At 49.2% G+C, this 18,689-nt stretch overlaps 1 protein-coding gene across 1 annotated transcript in view; it reads left to right on the top strand.

Moving 5' to 3' along the window:
• The window catches only part of PM20D1 (peptidase M20 domain containing 1), a 28,232-nt gene extending 17,384 nt beyond the window's left edge, over window positions 1-10,848 (top strand). The window contains exons 10-13 of the mRNA XM_047076436.1: window positions 799-870; window positions 6,887-7,055; window positions 9,209-9,308; window positions 10,725-10,848. Coding sequence (XP_046932392.1) covers window positions 799-870; window positions 6,887-7,055; window positions 9,209-9,308; window positions 10,725-10,848 — 465 coding nt within the window. The remainder of the gene's footprint in view (window positions 1-798; window positions 871-6,886; window positions 7,056-9,208; window positions 9,309-10,724) is intronic.
• Window positions 10,849-18,689: the final 7,841 nt, after the last annotated feature.

The following is an 18,689-nucleotide window of genomic DNA, read 5'->3' on the forward strand; positions in this document are numbered from 1 at the left end:
CTGTCCAGAATCCTTTCATATTTGTTACTCTATTTGATCCTTTTCACAGCTCTCCTAGTACTATTGTTCCAATCGCCATTTGGGAAACAGAGGCACCAACAGGTTATAATTATTCAAAATCACACAGGTGCTTTATAACAGCCCAAGTTCTTCTGTCCCTAGTCTGGTGCTGTTTTGCACCAAACCAGTGCAAAGAAAGATTCAGAGTCGAGGCATCTGTTCTCTCATGGCCCCTGAGGAAAAAATCCACTCGGAGCCTAACTCTCTTCTCCAATTAGGCCTGTGTTCTTCCTGGTCAGGCAGAGAACGGAGTCAAATTTTGCAATTAGACATGGGAAACCACCCTCATCGTCCCCTTCGGGGAGCAAACACACCATGACTGGCCTGCAGAGTCTCTGGGTGCCCTGTCCTAAGTAAGCTGTAACCGCTGCGGGAATGTCCTGGGCGCCCTGGGAAAGACAGCGTAGGCACAAGACTGCCAGTGGCGCTGCACGGGGCCAAAAGAGACATGTCCGGGTGGTCACAGAGAAAACAGTCTTGCTCTGAGCAGCTCTCCAGGCCCAAGACCCCCCACCTTCAGGCCCAAGAAGCATGGAGATTTGACCTAACACAGAAACATATCTCTAGCTCTGAACATTACCACTTGTCAAGGGCCCAGAAAAGACAAGGGGCTGGCCAAACCGTAAGCCCTGGACCTTTCAATCAAGTCAGCTTCCTTTTTCTCTACTGGGGATGGTTGGCCCTTCCTGGGCGGGGAGCACGGGTGGCTCAGCCCAGGGTTTGTTGTTCCCTCTCCAGGTGAATGTCATCCCCCCGGTGGCCCAGGCCATAATCAACTTCCGGGTTGACCCTGCACAGACAGTCCAGGAGGTACGTAACCTGTGTTTCCAACAACTGGCTCAGTGTCAGGGAGGTGTGGTCCTCTGGATTTGGGTTTAGCTGCAATCCCAGGGCCGGCCCACCTGCTTTTGTTGACTTGTTCAATAACATCGACAATTTTCGAAGGCTTCTGGGTAGCTGGCTAGGAATAGGAGACCTCTGGTACAGGGAGCCTGGGGGCGGGAGATGAATACTGATAAATGGTGACAACTGCGTGTGGCACTGTCCTAAGGGTACACATGCTCATTGAATGCCCACCGCCCACTATGAGGTAGGAATTGTATCATCCTTCTTTAACAGGGAAACTGAGGCACAGATCAAAAAGACAGGTAAGTGGGCACCTAGGCGGCTTAGTGAGTGAAGCATCTGACTTCGGCTCAGGTCGTGATCTCATGGTTTGTGAGTTTGACTCCACGTCGGGTGAGCTCCAGCCCCACTTGGGGTGAGCATGAGCCCCATTTCTCTTTCTTCCTCTCTCTCTCTCTCTCTCTCTGCCCCTCACTCACTTGCACCCTCTCTCTCTCTCAAAAACAAAACAAGACAAACAAACAACAGCAGGTGAGTGACTTGCCCAGGATTGCACATCTAGCAGGCTAGTTCCAGAACCGCCACACCGGATGACGATTAAAACAATTAGGGGTGAACAGCCGAAGGACCAGTGCAAGGAAGGGAACTGTCACTACCTCTGAGGGTCAAGAGAGGCTTTTCTGACGGAGAAACTTGAGCTGCAATGGAAAGGACAAACAGCACCTTGTAGAAGCCAGGCGTTCAGAGTCAGGCTAAAATAACATAAGGCTAAAGAAGAGGACCGACCGGGCAAAAGTGGCAGGTGGTGAAAACGGAGTTGTAGCGTGGGGGTCAGGGCCTTGCGTACCTTGCTGAGGATTTGGGGCTCTGATTGGCGGACAGAGGGAACCGTTAGAGGTCTTCCAACAGGGCCGTGATGTCCCCAGCTGTGCTTTTAGGAAGCTGGTGCTGGTGGCAATGCAGAGGAAGTGTCAGAATAGGAAGAGGTGTTTGGGAAGCTGTTACAGCCTCTCAGGCAGTGGACTGGGCCCGGGTGATGGGGCGGAGAAGGGCACCTGCCAGGGACGTGGGAGATGGGGTCAGCAGAATGCCGTGCGTCCCAGGCACGGGGAGACCGAAAGGCAGGATGGCTCCAAGGTTTGTGACCTGGGTGGCTGGCCAGGTGCCGATGCCTTTAACCAAGATCAAGAGTGTAGGAAGCAGAGCAAGTTCACAGAGAAACGTAATGGTCGAGAAGTTTGAGAAGCTTATAAATTATAAATAGGCAATTATAAATACCTCGGGTTTGGAGAGTGAATGAACAAGAGATACAGGCTGGAGTGTTATTAACATAAATGAAACCTCTGGAGTCAATAAAATCCCACAGGAAGGATGTGCAAAATTAGAAGTAAAGAGGATTGAGGACAGAGCCTCGCAATGGCCTGCTACAAACACCAAATTAAAAACTATTAAAATCAGTGTGTAATTGCGAGCTGTGCCCTGACGCAGAGGGCCCAAGTGCTAGTGGAGAACCAAACGGAGAACCAGACCTGGCATGGGGGTGGGCAAGCCTTCCCCGGGGAAGTGGCATTTGAGCTGAAAGATAAAGGGTGAGTAGACATTATTCGGAATGTTTGTCATCTTCAGGAGAGGCTAGCTTATTTAAAAGGCAGGTTAAGCTAAAAAAAAAAAAAAAAAAAAAAAAGAGTTCAAAAGGTAAATCTAATCCTTCAAAAAATGACCTTAAGAGGCAACCCAACAACTCTCAAATGAATGATATGTTCCAGAATTCAGCAGGGGCAGGGGCAGGTGGTATTCCCTGAGTCTCTGATGCGGATCCTCGAGGCGCAGCCCCCCTTAGACTTCATGGTCCTTTCTCCCTAAGTTCTTCACCCTGAGGGTTTTGTTTGTCCTCACGCAGGGTGGGAGGCACACCCCCTCAGTGCAGGGGGGTGGGGGCAATGGACTGATGGCCTGCCCAGAGTCACCCAGCATTCGGGGGAAGCTGGGACCGGTGTGAGCCCTGGGCTCTGCTGCTTTTCATCAAGTGCCAACCTTTGTCCTCTCCCTGGAGGATCACGGGGCCAGGAAATCACTGAATTCCCCCTATTGAACTTCTTTCAACCAGTTTTTTTCCAGCCTCGTTCCAACTCCATGCCCTTTCCAAGGGCTGTTTTCCACCAGCTGGGGTTTGCGTCTCCCCAGATTCTGGCACTCTTCCCTCCTCTCTATTCCCGCACCATAGTGCCCTTCCCAATCTATCTCATGAAATCCCTGGACCCAGCCTGCCCACCTGCCCCAGTGAGGAATGAATGGAAAGTCTCCCATCATCCTGAAAGCACACAGCACCCTTTTGTTCTGGTCCTTTCTCTCTCTCATGCCCTGGTTCCATGCGTCGGGTTCTGTCCTCAGATATCGTGCTGGTCCGAGGGCCAAGGGTACAGGGCCTAGGACTGGATCTGGCAGGAGCATAAACAGTTCCCAGAACCTTCTTCCTCCACCTCTAACTGGGTTCTCCCATGTTGTGGCTGTAAATAGGTCCCTGGCACCTGTCTATGAAGAACAGTCTTCCGAAATGTGCCAGGCTACCCTGTAGAAGGTTTGTGCTGAATGGGCCTCAAGGAGAAAAATAAGGCTACTGGGAGGTGTTTCAGGAAGCCCCCACTTAAAGGAGAGTTTGGGAATATGGTACCTTGGATGATAATGAGTTTCTCAGAGGTTGGATGTCTACCGATCTAGAGTGTGGTAGACAAGATTCTTTGCTTTCTTCATTTCTTCACCAAGTGTTTATTGAGTGGCTGCTATGGTCTAAACACCTGGGGAAATGGTGAGCAAGACGGCCCAGATTCCCATTCTGGTGGCACTACGCTCTAGTGGGGAAGGGACAGCAATAAGCAAGTAATCAAATACTTTAAGAGGTTAAGTACCATAAAGAAAATCATGTGATGATGGGTCCCAAAGCGATTGTGAAGTGGGGGTGGAACAGAGTCAGTCCTCCAAGGCGACATTTACCCTGAGACCTGAGATAGAGCAAAAACCTGGGAATGGCAACCAGGCAGCAGGGGCACAGAAGACATTCAGGGGCGCCTGGGTGGCTCAGTGGGTAAAGCATCCAATTCTTGATTTCGGTTCAAGTCATGATCTCACAGTTCCTGGAATTGAGCCCTGTGTCAGGCTCTGCATGGGGCTCCATAGCCTGCTGGGGATTCTCTCCCTCTCTCTCTCTCTTCCCCTCCCCTACTATGCGCTCACATATACACATGCTCTCTCTCTCTCAAAGTAAATACACACACACACAAAAGAGGGGCGCCTGGGTGACTCAGTCATTAGGCAACCAACTTTGGCTCAGGTCATGATCTCACAGCTGGTGAGTCCAAGCTCCCCATCTGGCTCTCTGCTGTCAGTGCAGAACCCTCTTCAGGTCCCCCATCCACCTCTCTCTCTGCCCCTCCCTCACTCCAGCTCTCTCTCTCTCCCTCTGTCTCTCAAAAATAAATAAACACGAAAAAAAAGAAGACATTCATAACCAAGTTGCTCAAAGGCAGAATGGATTGTAACTCGTGATGGTGCACTTTCTGCCATGGAAGAATTCAAGCACAGGCTGGATGGTAATCTCGTGAGTGTCTGTGAGAGGCCTCGCCTTACAGCAAGATGGAGGCTGGACTTGCTAACTCTAACTCTAGAGACCTTACCAAGGTGTTGATATCCCTTGTCCTTGCCTTCAACAAACTTATCATTCCCTTGAGGGGAAAACATATCTACACATAAAACAGAGGGAACACGTGATGGCGTGGGAATGTGCGGTAAGGGCTGTAGGAGCTCAGAGAAATGAGAGACCAATGTGCCTTAAAGTAACCTTCGAGGTCCCTCTTACCACCGGCGGGTCCCTCCTCTTAGTCCCATCCTTGTGCCCCTGATTATTGCCCAGGCTGGCCCCTCTATTCTAAACAAATAGCAGCTAGCATATATTGAGTGCTTACTGTGTGCCAGGAACGGGCCCAAGCACATCACGTAGGTTAATTCCAGTGGTGGTCAAAACCACCTTACCAGGTAGGTGTTCCTCTCATCCTGACGTTAACAGGTGAGCGTGCAGATGGCACAGAGGTTAAGCAGTTAGCCCCAGGTCACACGACTATAAGTGGCTGTCCGTGGCACGAAGTTTGGTGTCACTGCTCAATTTTTGTGCATGCCCCTCTCCAGGCTCAGACTGTCCCTGCTTCTTCTCCATCAGTTTCATATCCTCTCCTCAAATTCTGGATTCTTAAAATCCATACCACTAAGGAATCCATCCTCCTGGGCCGCCTGGCTGGCTCAGTCAGAAGACCGTGCAACCATTGATCTCAGGGTCGTAGGTTAGAGCCCCACATTGGGTATAGAGATTACTTTAAAAAATAAACAAACTTTAAAGAAAGAAAGAACACCATCCTCTTTCTGGCCCTCCTCCCGATCACCTCGACCTCTATGTGCTTTGGAGACAGTAAATCATCACCCTTGTGAAGTCAGAGACCAGATTCATATACCCAGCCCAGTGATACTCACTGTATAACCCTGAACAAGTTACTTCATGAGACAACTCCAACTATTTTTTTTTTTTTTGGCTCATATCTTTTAAATTTCTGGTATCCAGCATTCATCACATGCTTTTATGCTCCTGCCCAGAAACACAGAAACACAGAAATGAGGTAGACATAGCCCCTCCTCTTATGTCAGGACCTGGCCTAGCACTTAGTAGGAAACTTGGTCTCTTGTGGCCTCTCACTGAGGGGGGCTCCCATGTGTGCCCTCTTCCATTTCTGGGGGCAGGAATCTTCAAGTAATTTGGGACAGGGGGCAGCAGGCACAGTCCCAACCCACCTTACAGGGGATGACTGGGAGCCTCCCAGTTGGTTGAGGATATATCAAAACTATGCATTAGAATTCTTATATTAGAGAATTTCAGACAGAAGTGTAGAGCGAAAATAAGCTCAGATAAATGAGTTGTCCATCCTCCTTCCAGCTAATCCAACAGCGGGGAATTGGGGTTGGCTCAATGGTGGTTTCTAAGCCAGAAATAGGAACCTTCATTTCCTTTCCAGACTCAGCTCCTAGCATACTTCTAGGGGACACTGACCTAAAAAGGAGTACCCTTGAGATAATGTCCCCCGTGCAGGTGATCCTCAGCCATGGGACACCCCCCTTTCTAGGACAGAAGCAGTTCTAAAGCAATTGCTGATCGAATGAGTTGAGGCTAGTGCTGGGGCTTTCCCTGTGTGGTGGGGTGGGCTTGGGGACCACCCTAAACCAGCCTCCTGGTCCATTCCCACAAGGCTCCGTGTGACCTGAGCCTCAGGGTCTGGTCTACGTCCTGCCTGAGACCAGGACCTGTGCTAGATTCAGCTCTAGTTGTTTCAGACTGAATTCTCTAGGAGCTTCCTCAGGTTCCTTCCTGAGGAAAGGAAGCAAAGAGAGAGCTTGAATACCAGTCCCCCAACTCCTGACTTTTTGTCTGTGTTGAGCTCATCTTCCTGGCTCCAGTGCAGTTAGTTACAAACAGGAAGCAGGGATGCCCAAAGAGGAGAAAGAAAAGTGTGTGACCTTTTCCTCAACTGTCTGTGGCTCCCAGGTTGAATGAGGTCATCACATCTATCACCCTTGCCTCAAGATGGTTGAGTTCCCCTTTCTGCTGTCTCTTCTACATTCCACCCGGCCCATGACTCACGGCCCAAGAGGAAGGACACACAATTTCCTGATTTCCAATTCTCTGCCTGCCTCATGGCTGTAAGGCAAGCCTCCTGAACATTTAACCTAAATCTACCGTGCTGTAGATTTCTTTCCAAGAAGACCTAATTCTTCTATCTCCTACTGCCAATCAGCTAAAATTGAGGTCCCGGTGCTAAAATGAGCTCCTCTGTAAGCTCCAAAGTCCTGCCTTGCTGGAGACAAAGCAGGACTATTTCGATTCATATGGTACTTGCACAGCAGATAGTAAGAACTCAAACTCCCATTTGTTTGCTCCCTCAAGGTCCTAGAACTCGTCAAGAACATTGTGGCTGACAACAGGGTCCAGTTCCAGGTGTTGAGTGCCTTTGACCCCCTACCTGTCAGCCCCTCTGACCATCAGGCCTTGGGCTACCAGCTGCTCCGCCAGACCATACGGTCTGTCTTCCCGGAAGTCAACATTGTTGCCCCAGGTAATGACTTCATCATCTGTGACTACAGGGAGGCAGGGGCTGGAACTGTTTCCTATCTAATGTCTACTGCCCCACCTCCACCCCAGCTGTTCAGCCTGGAAACATCTGGCTGCTTCCCCTCGTGATGGGACTGGAACTGTATTTTCCTCTTGGAGTGGAAGTCAGAAAGCAAACAGGAAAAGAGCAGAAACAATAAATTAGATCAGTCATGCCTGGGTCCTGGCTTCACCTAGGCCAGCCACTCTGGCATGGAGGAGAGGGTCAGCCCAGACCCCACCCCCACCCCCACCCCCACCTTACTCCTTGAGGAGCCACAGAAGAGGCCAAGTTTCCCCCAGGCTGGTTCTGATCTATGCAAGGATAATAGCTCAGCAACAGAGCTCAGAATCTGCAGCCCAGAAATGCCTCCCCACCTCTACCATTTGCATTAACCCCCTTCACCTCTCCCAGCCCAGACAGCAGTGCCTCTATGCCCTTTCCCTGGTCTTCCAGCATACCTTCCGTACCTATACTGGGTAGATGGTGGCTCTCCAATTTAACAGTGGAAGAGGGTTACCTAGGCCACTTATTACAGTGAAGGGTTAGGGCTCCCAAAGATTCAGCCTAACCAAATCTGGAGAGGACACTGGAGTCTGCCTTTTTAACCTCCCTCAGGAGATTCTGAGACCAGATGATGGCTGACCACAGTTTGAGGATCTCTGGTCCACGATGTGAGGATGGCCCATAATGCTAAGACCTGTGTCCAGTTTTGTCTTTTAAATCTAGGTTTATCACAGATTCCCTCACTTTCTAAGCACATACTTAGGACCTGCCTCTGTGCTAGGCATGGGCCCATAAAGAGCATCCAGTGAAACTCTGCATCCACAAGATCAGCTGTGAAAAGGGCAGCCTTGTTTTTTAATCAACCAAAATCTAGCTATAAGCCCCACTCCTCAGGAAATCCAACCTCAGGTATTACTGAGACCTCCAGGCTCCCCACCACCACCCTCATTTTGAATCAGGCCCCGAGGTCTTACGTAGCAACCTGACATGGGAGTCCCTTGGCGGGTGGTCATAGGTCCTTGGGGCTCCCTCTGAGACATCCATTACCTAGCTAGAAAGTCACTTCAGGTTAGAGATTCCCTCTGAATTCCGGAGAGTGGGATCTTTGACTCTAGACATAAGACCCCATCTCCCTGAACATACCAGGCAACCATCCCCTCCGAGGTCTGCCCCCTACTCGAACTCCTGCCACAGAGCAGGGCTGGGTCTCCACCATCCAGGGACCCTGGCCCTCACAGTCCCCGATTCTTCTCTCTTGGCTCTCAAAGCTCCCTACGCTACCCTCTCCCCTCTGGGGCAACCGCCATAATCCTAACAGGGTTAGGCTTTTACGGGGAAAAAAGATAAGCAGGCATCAACTGATAGAAATCCCTAAAACAAGGAGTTTGAAGGGCCTAGTTACCCATTTGAAACCGGAAGTGGAAAATGAAACAAAACACAGACTAACATCTCAGATCATCCCACCACTCTTCACTGGGTGCTTCAGGGGGTCTTTTCTCAGAGAATGCTCCCCCCGGGGACAAGGCCCAGCCCTCACTGGAGAGGGGGTGAGCTGCTCCTACCTTCAGGAGAGCAAGACACTGGAGAATAAACATCCTGGGACTTTCCTAACCTCAGGTTTGACTCTTGGAAAACAGAAAATAACAGGAAATTATGTTCTACTTTAAGGGGACTGCATTTTATAATAGTAAAACTCCCCGGGGGCGTGGGGGGGGGGGCGTGTTTATTTCTGACCTAGGGTGGTGTAACAGAGCTGAGGCAGTAAAGAGCTGATATCTAGATTTCCGAAATAGCCCGGGGAAGGGTATAAAATGAAGGTACTGGCTTCCCTGGTCATCGTGGAGCGAGGACACTTGGCTCTGGATCACTCGGGGATGGCTCACTAACGCCCTTGGGAGGAGACCCCATGCTTCTGGCCTAACGGTGTTTTAGAAGGTGTTGAGAACGGGTAACCCGAAGGTTAAAAATTCAGAGTGACAGGCTCCCAGGAGGGCCCGGGTGAAGTTCTTATTGGCCCAGGGGCCCTAATTTTCCAGCCAGTCCACCTCCCACCAGTATCTTGGCTTGATTATCCACATCAAGCCTCACCGTCCTTCATTTTCTCTGTCCAGGTGTTTGCATCGGCAACACAGACAGCAGACACTATGCAAACCTCACCACCGGCATCTACCGGTTCAACCCCCTCTACCTGAATCCTCAGAGCTTCCGGAGGTGAGTGAGTGGAATAGGTCTGGAGAGCAAGGGGCAAAGAGGAGGTACATCTGACCTGTCCCCACCCCTTTCTCCTGCCAGCCCACAGAACAGGAGAAAGCTGGGGTTTGCACAAGCTAAAATGAAGACTTCTAGAACCCAACTGGCCAAACTTCCTCATGGCCAGAGCCTTGCCACTCCCCAGAGTGCGTGGAAATTGGCCACTGGTTTTCTGGGATGGAGATAATCAGGTGATTGGAAAGTCTCTGGTGGAGGTAGGACCCTTGGGTCTTAATCCCTCCACCTCTTCCCTTTGGGAGCATGCTTACCCTCTGGACGTCATTTCTCCCCAGAAGGGGAGACTCCAGACTTCTCAGTTACCATTCAGTGAAACAGACCCGCTTGTGGTCAAAGGTGGACACATGCTTTGAATTCTCAGAAGAAAACACTCTATAGGGGAGCCTGAGTGGCTCCATCGGTTAAGCCTCTGACTCGTGGTTTCAGCCCAGGTCACGATCTCAGGTTCGCGAGGTCGAGACCCGCATCGGGCTGTGCGCGGACAATCCAGGGACTGCTTGGGATTCTCTTTCTTCCTCTCTCTGCCCCTCCCCTCTCCCCCTTTCTCTCAAAGTAAGTAAATAAAACATTAAAAAGAAGAAGAAGAAAACACTATAGGGATCTAAGACATGATCATCAATTTCAACTATTGTATGTGAATTACTACTCTGTGGGTTCTTCAGCAAAATCTTAGCCCTTGGGCGTGGGGGGTTGACTTCCATCTACCTTTCTGTTCCTTACCATATCCAGACCTGATTTCCCCACTCTAAGTCAGTTGCCAGTAGAATGAAAATACTGTTTTTGAACACGAGCTCAAGAACAGCTTTCATGGTTTTTGTTTGTGTTTTAACTGGAGCCGCAGGCCGCTGCTCTTTATTTCCTTTTATCTCTGAGGTTACATGTGTGGTGTGGTTGTGTGTTGGGTGGTGTGGAGGCTGGTTGCGGGCACAGGATCAGATGGAAATTTCCTAGGTGCACTAGAGGTGCCCTGGGCAGTCTCCCTCTGTCTCCTTTTGTGCCCCTAGCAATGTGGGGGCCAGGGGACTCTAGCCTGAGAGAAAGAGAATTAAAAAGATAATTTCCCCTCAGGGGACAAATTATCAAATCGATTCCAGGGCAGGAAGTGATTCTGAACTCCCCAGGATTTTAGTATTTTCTTCCCCCCACCGTTCTTTGCCACGGTCATGGACCCAGGAAAGATGACCTACGTGTCACATGAAACCTCACGTCTTACAAATAGCCTCTCCCCCGTGCCCACTTCCTACCCCTGGAGGGTCAAAGGCCAGTGGCTTCAGGGCACGTGAGGCGGGGGTACTCTGCACTAAGGCCTGTGCTAAAGCGGTTGGCTTTCTCCAACCTTCCCCTAAATCTCTCCCGCAGCATCCACGGCATCAATGAGAAAATCTCGGTCCGCGCCTACGAGACCCAGGTGAAATTCATCTTTAAGTTTATCCAGAATGCTGACACAGACCAGGAGCCAGTTCCTCACCTGCACGAACTGTGAGGTCAAGGAGCCAGCCGGATTAGGGGTGCCCGACCTCAGCCGAGGCTAACTCAAGGGCAAAGCTAATGTCGACGAAACCTTGGGTCAAAACCACATTATGATACATCACCCTCTTGCCTTGATCACTCCGGATTCACCAAAGAACGGGCCAAGGAGTAGGGAAGGGCCAGCAGAAATCTGGCTTCTCCCTGCCTCTGAACATCTGCATCCCTAGGCTGACCAGTGCTTACTGCCTTCTTGTCCCCGCCTTAGAGGTTACCCGGCTTGTTTGTCTCGCGCTGGTTATTTAACCACCCCTTATTAAGGCCAGACTTAACAAATGCAGATTTGGGAAAATCTCAAGCAGGTTTTACCTTCTAGAAATGTTTAATTTAGGGCATGCTTGCCAGGCTGCCTTCTCCGTTGCTTATCTATTTCTTCTTGCTGTAACTTCCTTTCTCTCCCCGCACCTCCCTTGGATTTTTTAGCTGGCTTTTCATCTCTCCTCTCCTGCCCCTGCATCCCTTCTCCTGCCCTCCAATTTATCCTACATCTGGAGCAGAACTTGGTCAAACTGTGATACCACTGTAATCACTACAACAACTAGTCAAATGACGTGAGCTATGCGGCATGAAGCGGTCGCCGAGGGGTGGCACTGAGGCAGGGGGGCTTTGGAGGAACCCCCAGCCTCCGGGTTCTGGAGGCTGGAGCCTAGAGAAAAAAGCCTCTGTCCTTGGGCTCCTCCCAAGGGCTCCCTGGGCTTTGCTCCCTCCCTTGCCCTGTTCCCACCACCTGCTTCTGCCTCACCCCAGGAGGCACTAATCTGTGGAAACATATCCCTGGCACTTCCTATGGGCTGAGCTCCCAAGAGAAGGGCACTCGTGATCCCGCCTCTCAGTGGAGCCCAGGACCAGCAGGGCTCCGGCCCTGGCATCCGGTCCTGGTTCTGACCTGTCAAAGGGAAGGTGAAGGGCATGGGGTTTGGGGGAGCCAGGAGGAGCCTGACTTGAGGGTCTCTGCCCCAGGCGGCGGGCAGAGAAGGAGCAAGCTGCACTCCCTTAGGGAACAGCAGGGCTCCTGTCTTCTCTCTGCGGAGTCCGACCCTGAGCATATTTGAATCTGCTTAGTAGCTGCCAGGTAGGGGGCATTGGAAGGCAGCATTTCTTGGCTCCAAGCCGGGAGCTGAGTTTTGTGGGTCACTAGGGAGTTGGGGTCAGAGAGCGAGACGCAGAGGGAGCAGGGACTTGAGAGACTCCATTTTTCCTCACCAGACAAAGACCTTTCCCGCCTTCCTGGGGTTTGACAGCCGTGGGCTCTTTTTCCCTCCTCACACTCCCCGGCCCCCCGGTTCCTCACCTCCCTCCCATGGCTGTGAGCTCTCCCTTGAAGTTTAGGCTTAATGGAAAGTGTTAGAAACACAGTGTGAGGATTATTTGAGCTTTTTTGCTACTCCCCCTAAGATTCACATTCCTTCCCTCACCCTCCCTTTTTGTTGCCAATTCAGTACTTATTCAGCCTTTGTTGGAGGGTGAGCTGGAGAACAGAAATAATCCTTCACATTCGTACAGAGCTGTACAAAGTGCTCTCGTCCACCTGATTTCATCAGAGCCCCATGAAGAAAATATTACTGCCCCTTCTTACAGAGCAGGAATTGGTTCTCAGACTGGTTACACAGCCAGCTAGGGGCAGATTCAAACCCGTGTCACCTGGCCCCAGATGCACCATTTTTCCATGATCCTAAATTAATGATGGAATCTACTTCCCATCCGTTATCTGACTCAATCCCGACAACAGCTCCAAGGGGCTATTGCCCCTGTTTTACAGATGAGGCAACTGAGACTCAGAGGTTAATCACTTTGCCCAAGGTCATGCAGGTGTTGGGAGCAGAGTCTCTCTGAGTCCAAAGCCTGTGCTAGTAGTACTGAAGGGGAAACTGAGACTCAGAGAAGTCATCTGCCCAAGATCACACAGTTCTTAAGGGGCAGCCGTGGAATTCAAATGCTAGTCTAAAATCCCCAAGTCCAGTGCCTTTTCAATCGCACCACATTGCCCGTCCCAAGAACCTGTGGTGTGTGGCTCATTCATTCCCATCCAGGGAGATCTCAAGGACAAAGGCTGTTTTACCATCGGCTTTGATTCGTAGCTCAAGCTCTCTGTGTTCCCCTGGCCGACCTCACTCTATTCACACCTCTTCCCTCTGTCTGCCAACACTCCTTACCACCCCCACCCCAGCTTCTGAGTTGGGCTCCTCTCCCTTCTTTGAGTTTAGGGACAGCTAGGTCTCTAATAACCCATGGGATAATTGGAAGGAGAATGAGCAGGGGACCTGGTCCCCATTGGATCGCACCACTCTCTTCTAGTGTCAGAAAGGATAGTCTTTTCCAGCGTCTGGAGTGGGAAGGAAGACCGTTGAGAGGGAACTGCTCCAAATCCTGGTTCTGAGAACGCAAACCTTCCAGCCCTATGGCCCCCAAAGGCTTCTGGAAAGAATGAAAATGCTGGCCAGACCAGGACAGCGTGAGCTCTAAGACTCTGGGCAGGAAGGAGCAATGAATCTGAAACTTTCCCCCACCCCTCCCCACATCCATCTACCACTCCCGAAATCCTCCTGGAAGGAACCTCGGCGATAATCGCAGGAATACCCTACATCCCCATCCAAGACTTCACTCAAGCTTCTTACTCATACCTCAGGTTGGAAAGAAGGCAAAATCTTCCCAAGCAAAGAGGATGGGATGGGAGTCCCTTGATGTTGCCCCAGGTTGCTAAAAAATGTGGCCATTCTGGATCCAATATTCTCTCCTTCTGGAGGAGATAGTAGAAAAAGACAAAGTTCCTACTGGAGAACTGAACACTTCATTAGTCTGTTTGGGTTTTTTTTGAAACTTTAAATCTACATGATTTTATAAAAATGAAACTACCTGCAATTTCAGGGTTCAGTGTCCATGCAGCTGCCAATGAAAAGGATAAGCATCATGCTTCACACATGTGACGTCTAGACCTACAAATATAAAGATGTAAGAATAATAGAAAGCGTTTAATGCCCGAAAATATTCCTCAGCCACCATGTGCAATGCTGTAAATACTACGCTAATTCGTGACGACCCCCAGAACCAGAAACTAGAACTCCAAGAGGAGCGAGAAAATGGACAGTCAGCCCTGCTGAGAAATAGCATGTTGTCCAGGGATCCATCGCAGTCGTGCTATCTGAGAGGAAGGATTTGACAAGTCGATTTTCCTTTCTCTTAGCTAAGCACTTTGACAACTCAGTTCCTCCCTGCACGCCAAAGCCATGTCTGTCTCTGAAGTTCACGGTGACAAAACCTATACATCTTCAGGGTGTTCTGTTTTTGTTTTTTGTTTTTTTTTCTGAAGACATAGGGCAAGCTCTGTAGAGAAGTGTCGCTCTGGGGCCTGAACTGAACTGTGTTCGTCTCAGGACCATGTGTGTAGGGTGACAAGTTGCCCTGTGCCAGCACTGAGTGCTGAAACCCGAGTGACAGAAACACTGGGTTTCTGGGGTTTTTCGCAGCTTTCATTATTTCGTTGTGTCCTCAAAAAGTCAAACATAGAGTTACCATAGGACCCAGCAATTCCACTCCTATTTATATACCCGAAAGAACTGAAAACAAGTACTCAAAAGTTTGAGTACTCGTAGCTTCACTCTTCATAATAGTCAAAAGATAGAAACCACCCAAATGTCCATGAACAGATGAGTGGATAAACAAAATCTGTTATATCCATGCCACGAACGATTATTCAACCATAAAAAGGGATGAAATACTGATACATGCTATAACATGGATAAACCTTGAAAACGTTACACTGAACGAAAGAGGTCAGACACAAAAGGGTCACATATTGCATGGACCCATTTATATGAAATGTCCAGAATAGGGAAATCCACAGAGACAGAAAGCAGACTAGTAGAGCGGGGGAGAGGGGAGTAACTTCATGGGTAAAAGGTTTCCTCCGGGGGTGGGGGGAGGAAGGGGTGAGGAAAGTGCCCTGGAACTAAATAAAGTTGGTGGTTGCACAGCATGTGAGGGTACTAAATGCCAATGGATTGTGTGCTTAATTTTTGCATGTAAATTTTACATCAACAAAAAATGTTTGAGGTATTTAGGAGGTGGAGTCCATGCATGGCCCTTGGTGGTTGATGGGTAGGGGGGAGGCAAGGTAGAGCAAGGGGTCCAGACGACTCCCAGGCGGCTGACATGAGCAAATGGGAGGGCGGCTTCATTTACCCAACCGGGGAAGACTGCAAAAGGAGCAGACATCCAGGAGATGACAAGCTCCATTTGGGATGTAACAAGCTGGACGTGCCAAGAGATCCAAGCCTGGAACTCAGAAGAAAATAAACCTGAACAGTAAGAAAATAAACAACCTAAATAAAAATTGGGCCAAAGACCTTAACAGACACCTCGCCAAAGAAGATATGTGGATGGAAAATAAGCATATGAAAAGATGCTCCCTATATGTCATCAAGGAAATGCAAATTAAAAGAAGAAGATACCAGGGCACCTGGGTGGCTCTGTCGGGTTGGGGTTGGTGGGTTGAGCGTCTGACTTCCCCTCAGCTCATGATCTCACTGTTCTTGAGTTCGAGCCCCGTATTAGGCTCTGTGCTGACAGCTCACAGCTCAGAGCCTGGAGCCTGCTTCGGATTCTGTCTCCATCTTTCTGCCCCTCCCCTGCTCACAGTCTCTCTCTCTCTCTCTCTCTCTCTCTCTCTCTCTCTCTCTCTCAAATATAAATAGCATTAAAATTTTTTTTAAACATTAAAAGAACGAGAAACCAGTACATACCTATTAGGACGGTCAAAACGCTGAACACTGACAACACAGGTGCTGAAGAGGATGTGGGCCAACAGCCACTCTCTTCCATCGTTGGTGGGAAAACAGAACTACAGCAACTCTGGAAAACAGTCTGGCAGTTTCTCACAAAACTCTTACCGTATGATCCACCAAGTGCACTCCTTGGTATTTACCCGAAAACGTTTATCTACACAAAAACCTGTTTTGTAATTGGCGAAACTCGGGAAGCAAAGAAGATGTCCTTTAGCAGGCGAACGGACAAACCGTGGCCTAGCCACACGATGGAATATCATTCAGCATATCATAAAATCATAAATCATATCATAAAAAGACCCGGAGGAAGCTTGAATGCGTATCACCCAGTGAAAGAAGCCAATCTGAAAAGTCTACATACTCTATGATTCTAACTACATGACATTCTGGAAAGGGCAAAACTAGAGAGACAATAGAAAGATCACTGGTAGTGGGGAGGGGGTGTTATGGGCAGGCAGAACTCAGAGGATCGGTAGGGCAGTGAAAATACGCTACATGATATTCTAATGATAAACATATCATTAGGGGATCAGTTGGTTGAGTGTCAGACTTTGGCTCCGGTCATGATCTCACGGTTCATGAGTTCGAACCCCACGTTGAGCACCGAGTCAGGCTTGCTGTCAGTGCAGAGCCTGCTTCAGATCCTCTGTCCCCTCCTCTCTCGGCCCCCCTCCAAAATAAACATTAAAAAAACATACCATTAAACATTTGTCTAAACCCATAGAGTGTGCAACACCAGGAGTGAACCTCAAGGTAAATTATGGGTGATGACAACGTGTCAATATCGGTTCATCCTTGGTAAAAAATGCACCACCCTGGTGGGGCACCTGGGTGGCTCAGTTAAGCGACCGATTTCAGCTCAGGTCATGATCTCACGGTTTGTGAGTTCGAGCCCCATGTCGGGCTCTGCGCTGACAGCTCAGAGCCTGGAGCCCATTTTGGATTCTGTGTCTCCCTCTCTCTCCGCCCCTCCCCTACTCATGCTCAGTCTCTCTCTTTCCTTCCAAAATAAATAAACATTAAAACAAAGAAAATTTTTTTTAAAAAATGTACCACTCTGGTCAATGGTATTGATGAAGGGGGAAGCTATGTATGTATGGGGGCAGGGGATTTATGGGAAGGCTCTGTACCTTTCTTTCATGTTATTGTAAAGCTAAAGCTACTCCTAAAAAAAAAACTGCCTTTTTAAAAAATTAGAATATGTCCGCAAACAGAAATTTTAAACGTACTATAAGGCATTAAAGATTAGTATAAATTTTAAAATATAAAGTATCTATGCTTGAGGACCTTGTAATCCACTTAGCAAAACAAAACCAGCCCCTCAAACAAAAAGTCCCTGTAAAGTCCCAAGCTGCGTACCTGAAAGCATCAGAGAGCACTGTCATCTTTCTCTCCCACTCCCCACCCAGCCATGTATTAAAAAACGTGCTGTTCTCCAAAACTGCCACGTTCTCCCTGGCCTGCCTGCCATTTCACTGTTTCCTCCGACTACAATGCTATTCTCTATTCCCAATTCTTTTGGGCATTTACTTGGGAGTGGAATTGCTGGGGATATGGTAATTATATGTTTAACTTTTTGAGGAAACAGCGAACTATTTCTACAGTGGTGACACCATTTTACATTCTCACCAGCAAATGTACGAGGGTTTGGATTTCTCCACACTCTCGCCAACGTAGGCTTATTTTCTGGGCTTTGCTTTTTTTTTTTTTTTTTTTTTTTAATGGCCAACCTATGAGTATGAAGTGATATTGCATTGTGATATTGATCTGCAATTCCCTAATTAACTTAAATAACTTTAAAAAAATCTTTTTTAATGTTTATTTAATTTTGAGAGAGAGACAGACAGACAGACTGTGAGCAGGGGAGGGGCAGAGAGAGAGGGAGGCACAGAATCCGAAGCAGGCTCCAGGCTCTGAGCTGTCAGCACAGAGCCCCATGCGGGGCCCAAACTCACAGACCACGAGATCATGACCTGAGCCAAAGTCCGACGCTCAATCGACTGAGCCACCCAGGCGCCCCAGACCTAAATAACTTTTAAATATACCTAGGTTTCCCCAATCCACAGACTTGTTTTTGGCCTATTATATTCCAACAGTCTACTTCATAGGGTAATTATTAGGATTAAATGAGTTAATAGATAAATCCACACAGGAAGAGTCAACTGAAGCATCTCCATGTCTTTGAAGACTTCTGGAGCCTTCCCAGACAAAGTTCAATGTTTCCTCCTATAACAAAGGTATATTTTTGTTAAACCTCCCCCAGGAGTTCTAATATGCAGCCATAGTTAGAAACTACCAGGCTGGGGCACCGTTCCCCAAACTGGTCAGATCACAGGAGTCATCTGGGGCACCAATTAACAGGGCGGATTTCCTGGCCTGGCACCAGATTTTGGAAACAGAATTTCCAGGAGAGAGGCCTGGAAATCTATATTTTAAAAGACATGCCCACAGGTGATTCCTTTGACGGGGCCAGTTTAGGAACCCCTGGGCCGTTGGCTAATCAAAGAGCAGTAAACACGGAGGGCGGGGTGAAACAATAATCTGGTTTGCAAATTGTGATCTTGCTCTGGAAAGATAAAGATTACTCCTATCTGGCTGATGACCCACCGCAGGGGTGCTGCCCTGAGACTAGCTCCCCACCCGCATCCACGGAGCTGAAGACTGCCCGTCTTTACCCCTTTGCAGGTAGGCGTGCCCTTCACGGTCTGGGAAGGCGAGACCAGCGTGCACCCCAGGGAGAGCCTGAGCGGCCCTTGCATATGCCTGATCCTTGATGGGGCCTCTCCCTCTTTGGTGGAGACATAATATCCCTACTATGCGCAGGAATGTCCCAAATCTCTCGTTATCGCTAATGCTCACGGCATCTCTGAAAGAGTGGTGTCTCCGTTTTATAGACATGGCTCAGAGACATCAAGGAGCTGACCCAAGGTCACACACCTAATGTGTGGCTGAGTGTGGATTCAAACCCATGTGAGCACCGAACTGGGGCACGTGCCTCTCTGCGGCACTTCCTCTC

Source organism: Lynx rufus, unplaced genomic scaffold, assembly GCF_022079265.1.
Source record: "Lynx rufus isolate CCGP_SWC_20201006 ecotype Redwood Valley unplaced genomic scaffold, mLynRuf1.p SCAF_15, whole genome shotgun sequence".
In the NCBI taxonomy this organism is placed as follows: Eukaryota; Metazoa; Chordata; class Mammalia; order Carnivora; family Felidae; genus Lynx; species Lynx rufus.